General features: G+C 42.6%; 1 protein-coding gene across 1 annotated transcript in view; it reads left to right on the forward strand.

The window, feature by feature from the left end:
- The window catches only part of UNC5D (unc-5 netrin receptor D), a 694,878-nt gene that overhangs the window by 495,776 nt on the left and 180,990 nt on the right, over nucleotides 1-18,112 (forward strand). Inside the window, exon 8 of the mRNA XM_044283128.1 lies at nucleotides 15,209-15,241. Coding sequence (XP_044139063.1) covers nucleotides 15,209-15,241 — 33 coding nt within the window. The remainder of the gene's footprint in view (nucleotides 1-15,208; nucleotides 15,242-18,112) is intronic.

Genomic DNA, 18,112 nt, shown 5'->3' on the forward strand with positions numbered 1-18,112 from the left:
ACCCATTCCATAGTAATTTTGTAGGGTTCCATTCCGTGCTACCGTTCCGCACAGTTCCGCATCTCCGGATTTGAGGACCCATTGAAGTGAATGGGTCCGCATCCGTGATGCGGAATGCACATGGAACGGTGCCCATGTATTGCGGATCCGCAAATGCAGTCCGCAATACGGCAACAGGACACTTACAGTCATGTGCAGGAGGCCTTATTCACACGTCAGTGTTTGGTCAGTGATTTCCATGAGCGATTGTGATCCAGAACCAGGAGTGAAGCTTCCACAGACATAAGGTATAAGGGAAAGATCTGCTCCTCTTCTGTGTTTAGAGCCGCACCTGGTTTTGGCTCAAAATCACTGATGAAAATCACTGACCGAACACTGACGTGTGAATGAGGCATAATAAAGAGGCCACTAGAGATGAGCAAAGTTTGCCAAAATATGATTAGGCTGCTTCGCCGAAGTTCACAAAGAAATTCAATATGTGACAAATTACTTTGTCACAAATGACTTTCCTTTGAATGCAGTCGGCACAATGATACTAAACGGCGATCACACCGCCCCACGTCATTGAACCTCTCAGATACTGCGTACAACACTGATCGCGTTATCTGAGGTTCACATTCAGCCTATCAGGGGGTTGGTTAGTTTATTTTTATTTTTTATTTTTTTACCGCCATTTCAGAAAAAAATTGTTCAACACTAGAGGCCACCCTTTACAACTAGTACTCTATATCCAAGATCTGAGAAAATGGGCAGTCAGTTTGTCCAAATTCTTGCAGGTAAAGTATTGACCCCAGTGCTATTGTGGCAAGACTTTCAAATCTGTGTAACAAATACTTGGTATGATCCAGAATGAGTATGTAAACATGCATGGAGCAGGCTTGCAAGGAGCAGAGTCATAGCATCCACATTAGGCAGTCATGATGGTATGCACAGTAGATCATACTTTTATATACTTGAATATGTTCGTGTATTAAAACTTGACTCTAAAAAACAATATATGAAATGTTATGAACTTGTATTGTAAACTTTGCTGTCTACATACTTCATAGATATATCAAAATAAATTGAGAAATAACTGCTTGGTTCTTGCTTTTCGGGAAACTTGGCAGAGTCCTCAGGAGTATTTATTTACCCTGTCCCTCAACAGATATCGCCAGACAGCTCCATCTGACAACCGGCATGTGGCATCCTAATTACTGTGTTGTTTGGGTCTATGTTCTTTTGTACTAAGCTGTACACCATGGGCAGACATGAATTCAGGCTCTCAGCTTCTCCATGGTGCAAACACCTGTGAGGAGACTGCTTCCCATTTGTAAAAGTTGAATATGTATGAGTCTGCCAGGCCCCTGGGCCAGCAGAACCTCATGCCAAGAACTTAAGAGGACAGTCTTACTTGGCTTTACAAAGCTAAGGAGACATTAATAAACCTGGGAGGAGAGGTGAGACTAACAGCTATTTACTGAAGATGGATTTAACATAGTTCTGTCTAGAGATATACAAGAAGAGGTACAACTAAGTTTCTATGTATGAAGTATGACTGTTTCCTTATAATGCAAAGGAAAGTAGACAATTTATACCTTTGGATGTTGTTAAATAAATACATAATAGTTTTTATATGGTATACAGTTGCAAGAAAAAGTATGTGAACCCTTTGGAATGATATGGATTTCTGCACAAATTGGTCATAAAATGTGATCCTATCTTCATCTAAGTCACAACAATAGACAATCACAGTCTGCTTAAACTAATAACACACAACAAATTAAATGTCACCATGTTTTTATTGAACACACCCAGGGCCGGCCTTAGGTGTTCAGGCGCCCTGTGCGAGATAACCTTGTGGCGCCCCCCCCCCCAAAAAAAAAAAAACACTGCTTGTTGCTGGCATCATGGCATAGGCTGGCTGACTATCCAACCAAGTAGTTACCAGCCCTCACACCCCAAAGGCCGGTGTAATGTTATACTTCCCTAGTTCGTGAGATTTCCCTACCCTCGTCACTTCCGGTCGCACCGGACATGACGTGAGGAGGTGTGCCGCGCAGGCGCACAACGACAGGTTAGGGAAATTTCACAGCAGAGTGCGCATGCGCCAGGAGCCTCGCCGGCGGTTAGGGTAGGGAAAAACTATGGGCCAATGCGCAGGCGCAGTGATCGGATGGATGTTCTCAGCTGAACACCGGCCGACACTGCGCATGCATCGGGAGCCTCACCAGCGGTTAGGGAAGGGAAAAATTACGTACGGGCCAGTGCTTTTTCCCTACCCTAACCGCTGGTGAGGCTCCCAGCGCATGCGCAGTGTCGGCCGGTGTCCAGCTGAGAAAATTCGTTTCCAATGTAGTATTAATAACTAAACAATTAAATAATAAACATATTGCATTGTCTACTTACCGCCAGGACAATTAGATGATCTGGACTCTGGCTGCAGTCTGGCTCTGGGGACTCCATTGTCACTCTCTTCCCCCCCCCCCCCTCCCTCTCTTGTCACTCTTTCCCCCCCCCCCCTTCCCTTGTCACTCTCATTATCCCCCCTCTCCCTTGTCACTCTCATTATTCGGCCTCTTTCACACGACAGTATGTCCATTTCAGTGTTTTGCGGTCCGTTTTTCACGGATCCGTTGTTCCGTTTTTTGCTTCCGTTGTGGTTCCGTTTCCGTTCCGTTGTTCCGTTCCGTTTTTCCGTATGGCAAATACAGTATACAGTAATTTCATATAAAAAATTGGGCTGGGCATAACTTTTTCAATAGATGGTTCCGCAAAAAACGGAACGGATACGGAAGGCATACGGATGCATTTCCGTATGCATTCCGTTTTTTTGCGGACCCATAGACTTTAATGGAGCCACGGAACGTGATTTGCGGCCAAATATAGGACATGTTCTATCTTTAAACGGAACGGAAAAACGGAAATACGGAACGGAATGCACACGGAGTACATTCCGTTTTTTTTGCGGAACCATTGAAATGAATGGTTCCGTATACGGACCGTATACGGACCGCAAAAAACGGCCCGCAAAACGGAAAAAAAAACGGTCGTGTGAAAGAGGCCTTCCACCCGCCCTCCCTTGTCACGCTCATTATTCCCCCCCCCATCACTCTCATTATTTCCCCCCCCATCACTCTCATTATTCCCCCCCATCACTCTCATTATTTCCCCCCCCATCACTCATTATTTCCCCCCCCCATCACTCATTATTTCCCCCCCCATCACTCATTATTTCCCCCCCCCATCACTCATTATTCCCCCCCCATCACTCATTATTCCCCCCCCCATCACTCATTATTCCCCCCCCCATCACTCATTATTCCCCCCATCACTCATTATCCCCCCCATCACTCATTATTCCCCCCCCCATCACTCATTATTCCCCCCCCCATCACTCATTATTCCCCCCCCCCATCACTCATTATTCCCCCCCCCATCACTCATTATTCCCCCCCCCATCACTCATTATTCCCCCCCATCACTCATTATTCCCCCCCCATCACTCATTATTCCCCCCCCCATCACTCATTATTCCCCCCCCCCATCACTCATTATCCCCCCCCCATCACTCATTATTCCCCCCCCCCCATCACTCATTATTCCCCCCCCATCACTCATTATTCCCCCCATCACTCATTATTCCCCCCCCCCCATCACTCATTATTCCCCCCCCCCATCACTCTCATTATTTCCCCCCCATCACTCTCATTATTTCCCCCCCCATGTCACTCTCTTTCTTTCCTCCCCCCTTGTCACTCTCTTTCTTTCCTCCCCCCTCCCCCCTTGTCACTCTCTTTCTTTCCTCCCCCCTCCCCCCTTGTCACTCTCTTTCTTTCCTCCCCCCTTGTCACTCTCTTTCTTTCCTCCCCCCTCCCCCCTTGTCACTCTCTTTCTACTCCCACCTGGCTCCACCTCTAGTGTAGCGTGGCCGAGCTCTGTTAGGTCCGCGGTACAGGAGCATTTGTTTCCTGTACCCGGCCGGACTGAAAGGAAGTGCACACTAAGTGAGCACTTCCTGTCAGTCCGGCCGGGTACAGGAAACAAAAGCTCCTGTACCGCGGACCTAACAGAGCTCGGCCACGCTACATTAACAGGCGCAGGATTCTTTAGAGCGGCAAGCGCTCAGCCTCAGCCACTCAGGCGGCGCAGAATGAGGGGCGCCGCCAGCCGCCCCCAACTTATATAAGTAACTTTTTTTTTTTTAAACCGCAACGGGCGCCGGGCGCCCCCTGCTGAATATAGGAGGAGGGGGGGGGGGGGGAGAAAACATAAGTGCCGCCTCGCCTGCCCATATTACATTGCGGGCTGTCGGCCGCCCGGCGCCCCTGTTGCTATGGCGCCCTGTGCGGCCGCACAGCCCGCACACCCCAAAGGCCGGCCCTGAACACACCATGTAAACATTCACAGTGCAGGTGGAAAAAGTATGTGAACCCTTGGATTTAATAACTCGTTGAACCTCCTTTGGCAGCAATAACTTCAACCAAATGTTTCCTGTAGTAGCAGATCAGACGTGCACAATGGTCAGGAGTAATTCTTGATCATTCCTCTTTACAGAACTGTTTCAGTTCAGCAATATTCTTGGGATGTCTGGTGTGAATCGCTTTCTTGAGGTCATGCCACAGCATCTCAATCGGGTTGAGGTCAGGACTCAGACTGGGCTACTCCAGAAGGTGTATTTTCTTCTGTTTAAGCCATTCTGTTGTTGATTTACTTCTATGCTTTGGGTCGTTGTCCTGTTGCAACACCCATCCTCTGTTGAGCTTTAGCTGGTGGACAGATAGCCTTAAGTTCTCCTGCAAAATGTCTTGATAAACTTGGGAATTCATTTTTCCTTCGATGATAGCAATCCGTCCAGGCCCTGACACAGCAAAGCACCCCTAAACCATGATGCCCCCACCACCATACTTCACAGTTGGGATGAGGTTTTGATGTTGGTGTGCTGTGCCTCTTTCTCCACACATAGTGTTGTGTGTTTCTTCCAAACAACTCAACTTTGGTTTCATCTGTCTACAGAATATTTTGTCAGTACTGCTGTGGAACATCCAGGTGCACTTGTGCAAACTGTAAACGTGCAGTAATGTATTTTTGGACAGCAGTGGCTTCGTCTGTGGTATCCTCCCATGAAATCCATTCTTGTTTAGTGTTTTACGTATCGTAGATTCGCTAACAGGGATGTTAGCATACGCCAGAGACTTTTGTAAGTCTTTAGCTGACACTCTAGGATTCTTCTTCACCTCATTGAACAGTCTGCGCTGTACTCTTGCAGTCATCTTTACAGGACGGCCACTCCTAGGGAGAGTAGCAGCAGTGCTGAACTTTCTCCATTTATAGACAATTTGTCTTACTGTGGACTGATGAACAGCAAGGCTTTTGGAAATACTTTTATAACCCTTTCTAGCTTTATGCAAGTCAACAATTCTTAATCGTAGGTCTTCTGAGAGCTCTTTTGTGCGAGGCATCATTTACGTTAGGCAAGGCTTCTTGTGAAAAGCAAACCCAGAACTGGTGTGTGTTTTTTATAGGGCAGGGCAGCTGTAACCAACACCTCCAATCTCATCTCATTGATTGGACTCCAGTTGGCTGACACCTCACTCCAATTAGCTTTTGGAGATGTCATTAATCTAGGGGTTCACATACTTTTTCCACCTGCACTGTGAATGTTTACATAGGGTGTTCAATAAAAACATGAAAACATTTAATTATTTGTGCGTTATTAGTTTAAGCAGACTGTGATTGTCTATAGTTGTGACTTAGATGAAGATCAGATCACATTTTATGACCAATTTGTGCAGAAATCTATATCATTCCAAAGGGTGCACATACTTTTTCTTGCAACTGTATATACTGTGGGGTTTCGCTCTGGTAGACAGGATTAGCATACGCAGTATAGAGGCAACAACAAGTTCTTTGGATCAAACAGTTCAGTGTTTTATTCACACTTTAGGCAAGTGACAAAAGCAGTCATAATCAAACAAAAAGTCACCTTACGGTGGTGTTAATTCACACAATGCTGCAATTCTGCCTTAAAAAGTCCTTGACCATAGCAGCACCAAACTGTTTTTACGCCAAACAGGTAGCAAGCCTTCATCCAGACACAAGGCTCCCAGATCCCAACACAGAGACCTCGCTTCTGAGCCCAGCTTCCTATTTAAGGACAGCCAGGTGTTGCCAAAACCCGGACTGGCACTTAAAATCCGGTCCGGTATTTGACCTCACCTGGCTGTAAATCAGCCCAGCAGCACATGCTGGGAGGAAAATACCTGTTTTCTCAGACAAAACCTCTCACTGTGTCATATTCCCCCCCCCCTTTGTTCAACCATGAGGGGGTGAACACACACCAGACCGTGTAGTCCTTCTCTGCAGCAAGATCCCACGCCTGCGCTATCCATTGCTTGGCCGGGGCATGCGCACTGCGATGCCCATTGTGGGTGTCTCTGGTCCGCCTCCTCGCTGCTGTTTCTCGCCGTTGGCCGGCGCATGCGTAGTAGCTACTGCGATGCCGTGCCCACAATGGGCATCGCAGTGCGCATGCCCCGGCCAAGCAATGGATAGCGCAGGCATGGGATCTCGCTGCAGAGAAGGAGGACGTAAAGGAAGAGCAGGGTGGGCAGAGGAAGAGGCAGAACAGCCTGGGTACCAACGAGGTGAACCCCTCCCTGGGCACTTGCGAGCCCTAATTTACATATGAATAAAAGTCAGTTTTTGCCTTGGGGGAACTTCACAAGCAAACATCAAAGGTACCATTAGAATAATAGACTGCTATGCTAGAGCGCTATGTAAGCGGTCTATTAGGTCACAATCTGGTGACATACTCCCTTTAAAGTTTTTTAGGAAGAGAAACCATCGGGTGACCCGGGCATTTCTGTCCTTGGCCTGGCTCATCCACTTAAGAGGGGAGTGGTTAGTCACCAGGCGGAATTTTCTCCCCAATAAAAAATAGCGGAGAAATTCTAGTGCCCACTTGATAGCCAGGCACTCTCTCTGCAGTATACTATACCAGGTCTCAGCTGGGGTGAGCTTACGGCTGAGGAAGACAATGGGATGCTCCTCCCCGTTGACTTCCTGAGACAGGAGAGCCCCGAGCCCTACTTCAGAGGCATTGGTCTGTACTATAAACTCCCTTTTGAAGTTGGGCGTCACCAAAACCGGGGACTGGCACAGGGACGATTTCAAAGTGGAGAAAGCCTCTTCTACCCGATCATCCCAGCAAACCATCATGGACTTGTGTCCCTTTAAGAGTCCTGTCAAGGGCACGGCTAGAGTAGCAAAGTGGGGAACAAACCTCATGTAATAGCATGTTTATATGCCTAGTGGTGACAGGTTGGGGCCAATTCCGCATCGCCTCTATTTTGTTCACTTGGGGTTTGATGACTCCGCACCCCAATGACATACCCCAAGTACTTAGTCTCTTCTAACCCTATTGCACATTTTTTGGGGTAAGCGGTTAAGCCATCTTTCCGAAGGGAGTCCACTACAGCCTGCACTTTGGGTAGGTGAATTTCCCAGTCGGTACTGTGCAAGAAAATATCATCCAGGTAAGCCAAAGTGTACCGATGATGTGGACGAAGCACGATGTCCATTAGTCACTGAAAAGTAGTGGGGGCGCCATGCAGACCAAAGGGTAAGACCTTATATTGATACAGCCCCTCAGGTATGATGAAGGCAGTTTTCTTTTTGGCAGCCTCCATTAAGGGCAACTGCCAGTACCCATTCGTGAGGTCCAAAACAGAAAAATACTGTGCTTGCCCTAACCTCTCGATGAGCTAATCCATGGGGCATGGGATACGCATCGAATTTGGAAACCTCGTTAAATTTTCGAAAGTCGTTACAAAACCGTAATGTCATGTCCGGCTTGGGTATCAATACTATAGGACTGGCCCACTCACTTTTTAAACTCCTCAATGACCTCTAGCTGCAACATTAGCTGCACCTCCTCCGATATGGCTTATCACCGAGCCTCGGGTACCCGGTATGGTTTTAATCGGACTTTTGCCTGAGGCTCAGTGACAATTTCATGCGGGATTATGGAAGTGCATCCAGGGAGGTCTGAGAACACATCCATGTCCCGACTAATGAACTCCCTGGCCTCCTGAGTCTGTTTAGAGGAGAGGCTGTCAGCAATTTTTACTGTGGCAGCCGTATCTCTTGCATCAGACAGAGGGGCCGGTACCTCTTCTAGAAAACCCGGCTGCGGGCTGTCTTCTATACAGGATTCCCTAATGGGTCCGTGATCCGTCCGTTCCACAAAAAAATAGAACAAATTCTATCTTTTTGCAGAACAAAAGCACGGATCGTAACCCCACGGAAGCACTCCGTAGGGCTTTTCAAGTCAACGGGTCCGTATCCCTGATGTGGATTGCACACAGCCGGTGCCCCGTGTATTGCGGACTAATGACAGTTTATATGTTTGTATGTAAAGGGGTCTTAACCCAAATATGTAATATAATTTGTATCCTTAAAGAAGACCTGTTAGCATAATTAACCTGGCATACTGCCTGGTAGGGTTGGTCACGGTTATTAAAATTATATATTTAATATACTTGTACAGATGTAGCAGAGTTAACACACACTTGGTGAGCTATCACAACTAGCTAACGTGTTATGATTTTAACTGTTAGCTCTACTACATCAGTACATTTGTTCATTGCTCAGAAATCCCCATTTTTATTATTATGCAAATAAACATTTTACAGCAGTGAGGGGCTGGCCAAACCCCTTGTAGTACCAGTTTATAATCACCCTTCCGTTGCAGCAAACCCTCTCATTCCTCTAGATTGACAGGGCTAGACTTCTTGTCTTGCCCTGTGTTCCAGCACTTGCATTGTGGCTCTTTGTCTTGGTGCATGTGCAGATATTGACTGCACACACACACACTGATAATGTGTGAGTACACCTAGAAGTCTATGCCTTCAATCGGTATCTGTGCTACTTGGGAAGCATCAGCAGGTCCACTGTGCATGCTGAGACAGAGAGCCATGGTGCAGGCGCAGAAAGACAGGGCTAGATGAGAGGTCTAGCCTTGTCTATCAAGGGGAAGGGGAAATGGCTACAGCGGATTGTGTGTTTACAAACTGGTGCTCTGATGGCTCTTTTTCGCCCCTTGGTGCTCCAAGATGCTTATTTGCATAAGAATGAAAGTATAATTTTAATCAGGATGATCAAAGATTCCAGGTAGTATGCCTGGTTTATTAGGGTTGATCATGCTGACAGCATGCAACATAAGGAGTCATGCAGTTGCAGTGGCCCAATGGTTGCAGTAGTTCTCACTGTGGTCCTCTCCAGCACTCCTCCTGAATATTTGCTCACTCCAGAATATTCAAGATCTACACTACTCATGAACAGCACCATCTATTGGATTCATAGTCTTGTCATAAGACTATGAAAACAATAACATATAAAGCATCATCAATCCTTACATAAAGACACACTACCATGAGACTACACGACAATAAATCCACATAAACTCCGAAACGAGACACTGTACACCTCCAGGAATACCTATAATAAAAAGAAAACTTTAAACCATATCATCTGTATAGAAGGGGGGAGGGTTAGGGAGGGAAGGAAAATGTTTAGGGAAAGGATTATTGCACTGTGTTTTATCTTTGTTTTCACTGCACATATCTGTAAAAAAGGAATATGACCTATAATTTGATCCAATATGTACCTTTGAATGTAAATATGCTAATGATATCAAAACCTAATAAAATGTATTTAAAGACTATGAAGACTATGAATCCAATAAATCATGAAAAGGCTATGAAACCAATAGATGGCACTGTTCATGAGTCATGAACAGCACCATCTATTGGTTTCATAGTCTTATGACAAGACTATGAATCCAATAGATGGCGCTGTTCATGAGTAGTGTAGATCGCAATCATTCTAATCGCTAATTTTTATCGCTAATTTTCCATGCAAATGGTTTTTCAGCTAAAAAACAAGGCAGATTCTGCTCGTCTTTCCCATATGCCCATGTTTATGCAAATGAGTTTACATGAGAAAACTGTATAAAAAGGTTATTGAATAGTATGTTAGGACAATCAGAAAACATTTTGTCACCCTAATAATATTGATCTAGGTGCACAGGTCCACCCAAGCCATCAAACAGATATGAAGCAAAGTTGAGGCTTACTGGCTCTCAGTCAGATAAGAGCTGGTTTTGAATGCATAATAGTCTACAAGGCTGCCGTTGTAAGGGGGTGCCTAGTTTAATGTTCGGGTTCTCCCATTGACTTCCATTATACTCGGGTGCTCAGTTGAGCACCTGAGCATCCCGATGTGTTCGGCCAGAGCATCTGAGTACCTGAGCACCAAAGTGCTCGATCAGCACTAATCCTGACAAAGTTTGGCAAAGCTGCTGAATCAAAGTTTTGAAAACTTTGCTCAACTCTATTTGTATACGTATATATTGAATTTTCTCACACTTGTTTGTTGCATGAAATGGCACCGATGGTTGGCAGAAAATGGTTTAAATTGGCCTTTTTGGCTGATTCCTAAAGAGTATGGCCAGCTTTAGTTCTGCAGATCACTCTCTACAACAATCTTGCTCTATTGTGTTTTGCATGGTGTCTTCCTACAGTACATCAGTTTATGATTAGTTACATCCTCCATGTCCATGTAGAAAGCCATTTTTATCCTCAAACTCAATCAAAATATCTTGTTTCTTATAAAGTGCTGTCAACATCATAGCCTTGTCCATGTTTTGTGAGGAGATAAGAGCACAAAAAGCATATAATTGCTATTCGTGGAAATTATTTGTCTATCAATCATGAAATGGACTCCTACATTTTGTCGGGCATTTCTAAAAGCGATGCTTTCAGATATTTTGCAAGCTGCTTCTTTGTAGGACTGGTGCTAGGGTACCTGATATGAGGTTAGGTTATCTACAGTATATGTATTGCTAGTGTTTGTTTTTTAGCAATTTTTTTCCAACGCTACAAAATTATCCTCCACAAAAAATAAATAGAAAAAAATTAAAAAAAATCTCATATATAGAGCTGGATTTACACATTAAGTTTAAATGCAGTTTATTTTATTTATTTTTTATTTTTTTAACCAAAGCCAGGTGTGGCTACAAAAAAAGGAAATATATAATTTTTTCCTATATACTTTCTTTTTTATTCCATTACTGGCAATGGCTTTAAAAATGCTCATACGGTAAGTACAGCATATGCCAGGTATGTCCAAAGTGTGGCCCTCCAGCTGTTGCAAAACTACAACTCCCAGCATGCCCTAAAAGCTGTAAGCTATCCAGTCATGCTGGGAGTTGTAGTTTTGCAACAGCAGGGGGGCCGCACTTTGGACATGCCTGGCATATACGGTAGATGGCCAAACTCCTGCTCTGTGTCATACATGTGAAAACGGGATCACAACGGGATCACCATGCATGTACTGTACAGCACAGTGATGGTGCTATCACATACAGCTAACCCTGTGATACAGTAACACCAATCTCAAGCATTTAACCCCTTTCAGTCCACAGTCAATAGTCATTGCAGCATTAAGGGGTTTTGCCACAGTGTGTGATACCCCCCCCCCCCCTTCCCCAGTGACAAGCTTATTGGATACCAAAGGGTCATCATGGCAAAAGGCTCATTAATTGGTTTCAAAGTACAGCTCATCCCGTTAAAAAAAAAAATTGTTGCACCCTTAAAGGGGAATTACAGCTTTTAGATATTGATCTGATGAGTTCGGAACTGACTCCTGATACACCATTTCTCTATTATTTTCGGCAAACACACATGCAGGAAATTATACAGTGGAGGGACCCAAAAGCAGAAGGCTTCATGCTCCATCCACCGCGTAGTGGCTGTGCCATAGCACTGAGGTTTGGGTCCTAAAGTGAATGGAAGCTGAACTGCACTATGCCGGAACAGCCACTACAAAGTGGATGGACTCTTCTGCTTGTGGACCATTCATCACACACATCACCTATCATGTGGATAGGTCAACAGGTTTACTCTTGGGACAGCAACTTTAAAGACATTATTAAATATTAGAAAAACATGACTGCTCTTCCAAAAACAGCTCCACATAGATTGTTTGGCATATCTCATATCTTACGGCATATATCTTTATGTTAATGAAGCTAAACTACAATATCAGACACGACCTACAGTACGGACAGAAGCGATGCTATGTCTGGTAGAAAACAGCCATGTTTTCTAATCCTGTACAACCCTTTTAACCCCTTAAAGCATAATGTCATACATGTACAGCATTATGCACCCACAGTTGTATGGATTGGGTGCCAGCTGTATTATATAGTAGGCACCCAGCTGAAATGACGGGGAACGGCAATCACACCCCACCAAGGCATTTAAAACCTCAGATGCCACGTTCAGTGCTGATTGTGCCATCTGTGAGGCAAGGCAGAGGGATTTGGCTCTCTCTGCCTTCCGATCTGAGCCCCTGCAGTGAAATAGCGGGGCTCTGATCAGTTACCATGGCAGCCTGGAAAATTTTGAAGCCTTCCAGGCCTGCCATGTTAAGCTCCCTGCTGTGCTGTGCACAAGACATAGCTCCGCAGGGACAGTGTAAGAATTATATTCACCCTAATAGATCTCTATTAAGGTGAATGGGAAAATGGATCAATAGGAACCAGGTTCTAGCTTCCTAAGGTTATAAAAAAAAAGGTAAACCCCCCCATTCCCAATCTTATATATAAACATAAAAAAAATAAACATATTAGGTATTGCCTTGTCCATAACATTACTGAACTATTAAAATATTGAAAAAATGGTAAACACCCTAATGGGGAAAAAATTATTAACAGTGATCAAAAATGTGTTTATACCAAGAAAATGGTACCAAAAAAAAAGCCCTCCTACAGTTCTGGATGGAAATAAAGTTATGGCTGTCAGAAAATGTTGATGCAAAGAAAATTTTAATTTTTTTAAAGGGTTTTTATTTTTAAAAGCAATTAAACATAATAAAAAAACAATAAAAGTTTGGTATCACCATACTCGTATTGTCGTATTGAGCTGCAGAATAAGGATGTCATGTAATTTTTGCACAGTGAACACTGTGGTGCCAAAACTCTAAAAACCTTGGCGAAATTGTGTGTGTGTTTTTTTAAATTTTTTTATCCTGTTTTCCAAAAATACATGGTAAAATTAATAATGGCATTAAAATGCATCTTGGTCTGCAAAAAAATAAGCCCTTATGGCTATTGGAACATGGGGAAGAAAAATCAAAAACGCAAAAATGAAAATTCGCCAGGTCTTTAAGGGATAAAAATGAATTTGAAATAATTTAATCCTCAAGTCCTTTGGTTTCATGAATCTCATGTCTAGACGTCTTGAAAATCAAATCATAAGTTGAAGGAGGTTTTTTGTGGTATTAGACATTGCGTATACATATAGTGAGTGCTGCATTGTTTTATGGAAGATTATATTCACATTTAAATAAGTAGCCTGAAGTTGTCACATAAAAAGTGCCTGAGTATTTATGTAAGTGTAAGCACAGTTAAAACAAAAATAACTTTGTGAAACTTATTGTGAGACTTATATTTTCTAAAGTATGTCTACATCCATTCAAATTATCAGATTATAAAGTACTGTACTGGCTTTTTCACGAGCGTTGTGTTATAATTAGAGATGAGTGAATCAATTCTAAATTAGGGCTCATGCACACAATCGTATGTATTTAGCGGTCCACAAAAAATGGATCCAGATCCGCAATAAATACGACATCTGTGTGCATTCGGTATTTTGCGGACTGGAACAGCTGGCCTTTCATAGAACTGTACTATCCTTGTCTGTAATGCGGACAATAATAGGACATGTTCTATTTTTTTGCGGAACGGAGATAAGGATATACGGAAATGGAATGCACACGGAGTAACTTTTTTTATTTTTTTGCTGACCCATTGAAGTGAATGGTTCCGCATATGGCCCACAAAGAAAACTGAACGGACACGGAAATAAAATACGTTCGTGTGCATGAGCCCTTATAAAAGTTGTTATAAAATTCCCCAAAACCTTAGTGGTCATTTAGAGAAGAAGTAATCTGCAACCAAAAAGGGACCATTTTTTTATGAAAAAATAAAAATTGGAGAGTGCAGTGTTATTAAACAGGCTGTTATTACCATCGGCTACCATCCGTTTACCCATAGCCATATATGTCACTGTCACTTATGCCATCTTGGCATTAAAGAGCTTGAACAGGGTGGGATAGAGTCCTAGGAGACCCCAGAGTGCCATACATGACTGAGGGCATTGAGGTCTCTTTCTATTTGGGTTAAATTTATTCAGACCAAATTGAAACTGGAGACGCAACACAATTTTGAGAAATTTGCTCATGTCTTGTTATAATTTTCTTTTAGATATTATAGGATATGTTGCAATGATCAATGGTTGACATTCAGGTACATTGTATTATGTCCAATAGGTCGGCACTGCAGGTAGGTTTGGTGCTGCTCGCGTCCTAGGATTGGCATCCCATGAAAATGACAGCAGAAAAGGGCCGGCACTCACTTCTAGTTGTATTAAATGATTCTGTTTATTGTCACATAGCACTGTGATGCATTTCGACACTCGCAGGTGTCTTTGTCAAACTGTTTGACAAAGACACCTGCGAGTGTCGAAACGCGTCACAGTGCTATGTGACAATAAACAGAATAATTTAATACAACTAAAAGTGAGTGCCGGCCCTTTTCTGCTATTATTCAGGTACATTGGAGTCCAGACAGATTAAAAGGGGTAATTCTGAGGATAGGTCATCAATATCAGATCGAAGGGACTATTAGAAGAGGTTGAGAGCTCTATGCCTCTTCCTAGACCATGTGATGTCACCACACATCAGTCACATGGCCTCGATGCATCTTATTCCAATTCAAGTCAATGGGGTTGAGCTGCAATACCAAGCACAGCTACTATACGATGTAGGGCGCTGTGTATGGTAAGCTCCTGGGAGGCCGCCGCAATCACCACAGTTCCTATGAGTGCTACTGCTCCCCAAAACAGCTGATAGGCAGAGGTGCCAGGATTCGGACCACCGCCAATACGATGTTGATGACCTATTCTATCAATAGGTCATCAATATTATTTCCCAGATAACATCTTTAATGATCTTGAACTGACAAAATATTCACCTTGCATGTAGGGTGTGCCTGTGCTGTACATATACTTCACAAATACTTCCTATACATATCTTCACATACTTCTGTAACATGAATATAGTCCAAATATTAAGTACACCTCTCCTATTTTTTATTTTTTAGAGAAAAAACCACTCCATGAGATAAATCCTGAAAGTAAGTCATTCTTTTATTATTTTGCACTAGGTAGTATAGCAGCAAAATATCATATTTACTATGTGTAAAATAGCACAGCATAGAGGAGTATGTTAGGACCACTTCTGGGGATACATTGGATGTTATAGCATACATGAGGAAGAATGCATGGGGATATGAGCTGATGAAGTGTATTCTGCAAAGCTGACAATTTGAGGGTCTCATAGAGAGTTGGCATCACTAGTCATTCCTAGATATGCATGCTGGAACATTCACTTCCATTTTCAATATGTGATGATTACCTGTCAAATTACTTCTATGTAAATAAGCACTGGTATCTTGGTGACCTCAGTTGTGTTACTAAGCATTACTTCTCGGATATACAAGAATTGTATCTTTTTTTGCTCTTTCGTGTATAATAATGTACAGTCCACCTTTTATTCTTTTTATTTCAATATATTTGTTGCATTTTAAGACAGATGCAGTTGAAAGTTCTCTTTCTCCGGGTATTGCCGTTTTACAAAAGGTTTTCCAGGCTTCGAAAATAATTCCTATGTGTAATGTCTGCACCCAAACTCCATTGGTCTCTGTATTAAAGAGATTTAGACACTGTCCACCATGTAGTACTCTGTACGACATTGTACTATCAGAGGAATATTACTGTAATAAAATATCTGATGAAGCATACTACAATTTCTTTAGACTTATAAGAGATCCCAAATAATTTACAAAAAAAAAAAAAACATCTCCTCTGGGTATAAAGTTATGGTAGGCCCCCAAAGAAGTATATCATAGTCTGTTTCCATTACACAGAGCCATAAACCACTCGTGTGAACAGGGTAACACTGACCAACCAGAGCACCAGAGGATCTGATACCATAATGGGTCTTAAAGATCATATGGAAAACTATCAGTTGGATGCCTTCAGAGACAATTTCCTTTACTCAAAACCTTTTCAACTTTATTGATGATATAGGGTTGGGCCTAGAGAATAATTTTCTCTGGTGGGCCCCAAGAACCCCAGTCCAACAAGGCGTGTTGCTGCTCATTTTTTGATTCTCCATGCAAGGTGATGCTCTCAGCCCCCAGTCCATTTACTTAAATGGAGCTGTTTTGCATTTCCACACACAGCCAGGTAGTTGGTAGTGCCATTATGCAACTAAAAAGTCATAGTGTTCCCTTTGTTCTCATGACTGGTGGAGGTCCAAGAGATTGAACCCCACTGATCACAAGGCTATGGCATACCTAGTGATATATTATAACATTATAAAATGGGTACACCTCTTTTAAATTAATGGGGGGGGGGGAATATAATATAATGATATTAACTCAATTTTTTTTATGTCACTACTTTGGTTTCTACAGTGACATATAGGGTCATGTTGCAAACCAAGTCTGGGTAGACCCAAGGAACTGAGATGCAGAGTGGTAGAGAATTTCAAAGCGGATATTTTGTCATTTTAGCTCATGTTCAGTTTATTTGAACTTTTTTCAAAAGCCTTTCTCCTTAGATGTAAGATTAGTAAAAAAACATTAATGATAATTGTTATGTCTATGGTGTGAAATATGATTACTTTAGAGCATTTTAAAATCCCCATTTTGTCAGAACATTTTTCGTGTTTCAGTTTTTTTCTTAGTTGTTAGTGGTAATTGCTGTAAAAGATTAGCTTTATTATCATCCCAGAAAAGTATATTTAGAGCAATGAAAAAGTATAAAATTTTGTATAATTTTCTGTGAGAAGATTCTCTATGTCAGGGCAAATCTCGTATATTATCCTGAGCAGCATTTTTCCAAAAAACAAAACAATATAAGATAAATTGACTTGTAGAGCTAGATCAGTTGAATGTAATAATACTTTTAATTCATATGCACCAAGAGAGGATCCAAGCTACTCTGTGCACCCTTGCTCCTCCTGCTTTCTCTTCCAGCCCATCCCTTTCCTTCTGGATCCTGCATAGTTATTTTGCCTGGACCTGTTAAATAAATAAAGGAGAAGGAGAAGGCAATGCTGGCAGAGGAAGCAGCAGGAGTAAGAGTGCACAGACAGGCTCGGGTCTACCCTTGGTGCACTTAACTGCTTATTTGCATCTAGATTAAAAGTACTTTTTCTCCAGAATGAAGCAACAGATCACCAAGTGAAAGGTATCATTAGCTAGCCCTAAAAGTCATTGTGTCTTGTTTGAAAATAAATGTCCTATTGAAAAACTCCCTTAAAGATAGTATCTCTGTCAGCCAAGCCAAGCAGATGTTTCTAGCAGCAGGGTGGAGTTTGTGGAGTTCAGGTGTAGCCCTGATAAACTCTATGATTTGTAATTTAGTTTATGAAAGACATTTTTATTACAGAAGAATGATTTAACATAGAGACACAGTTTAAACATATTTGAACTCTACAAACCATCTTGTGTTGACCTCAACTTTGACTTAAAAGTTGTTAGCACTCAACTAACTTTCAAATGCATTTACCGCATAACGATGCACAATCTCATGATTATAAAGATCAAATACCAAAATTATTCTAATATTTTAAGTAATTAATAGCAATAGTAATTAATTTATTAATTCCACCACACAGAGTCATGCACATTGGATAGCTGTTCGGAGTCACCCCTTACTCATGCACGCTTGACAGAGAATGCATGTTTTTCCATGGGAAGATTGGAGTAGGCCACTGCCAAAGTACTTTGGCAGTTTTTTTTTATCAGAAATATGAGAAAGATGTCGAAAGCTGTCATTGCCAACACTTTTTTCCCAGAATATCTGCCATCAGGGGGCAAATGAGGATATTAATCTGTAGTGTATTCCTACTCTAAAGCGTTGTGCAAGAATGGGGAGTAGGTTTGGCAAACACCTTCACTTGGCCGGACCTGTAAAGGGAAGCTTAATAACGGCTA

Source organism: Bufo gargarizans, chromosome 2, assembly GCF_014858855.1.
Source record: "Bufo gargarizans isolate SCDJY-AF-19 chromosome 2, ASM1485885v1, whole genome shotgun sequence".
NCBI classification, from domain to species: Eukaryota; Metazoa; Chordata; class Amphibia; order Anura; family Bufonidae; genus Bufo; species Bufo gargarizans.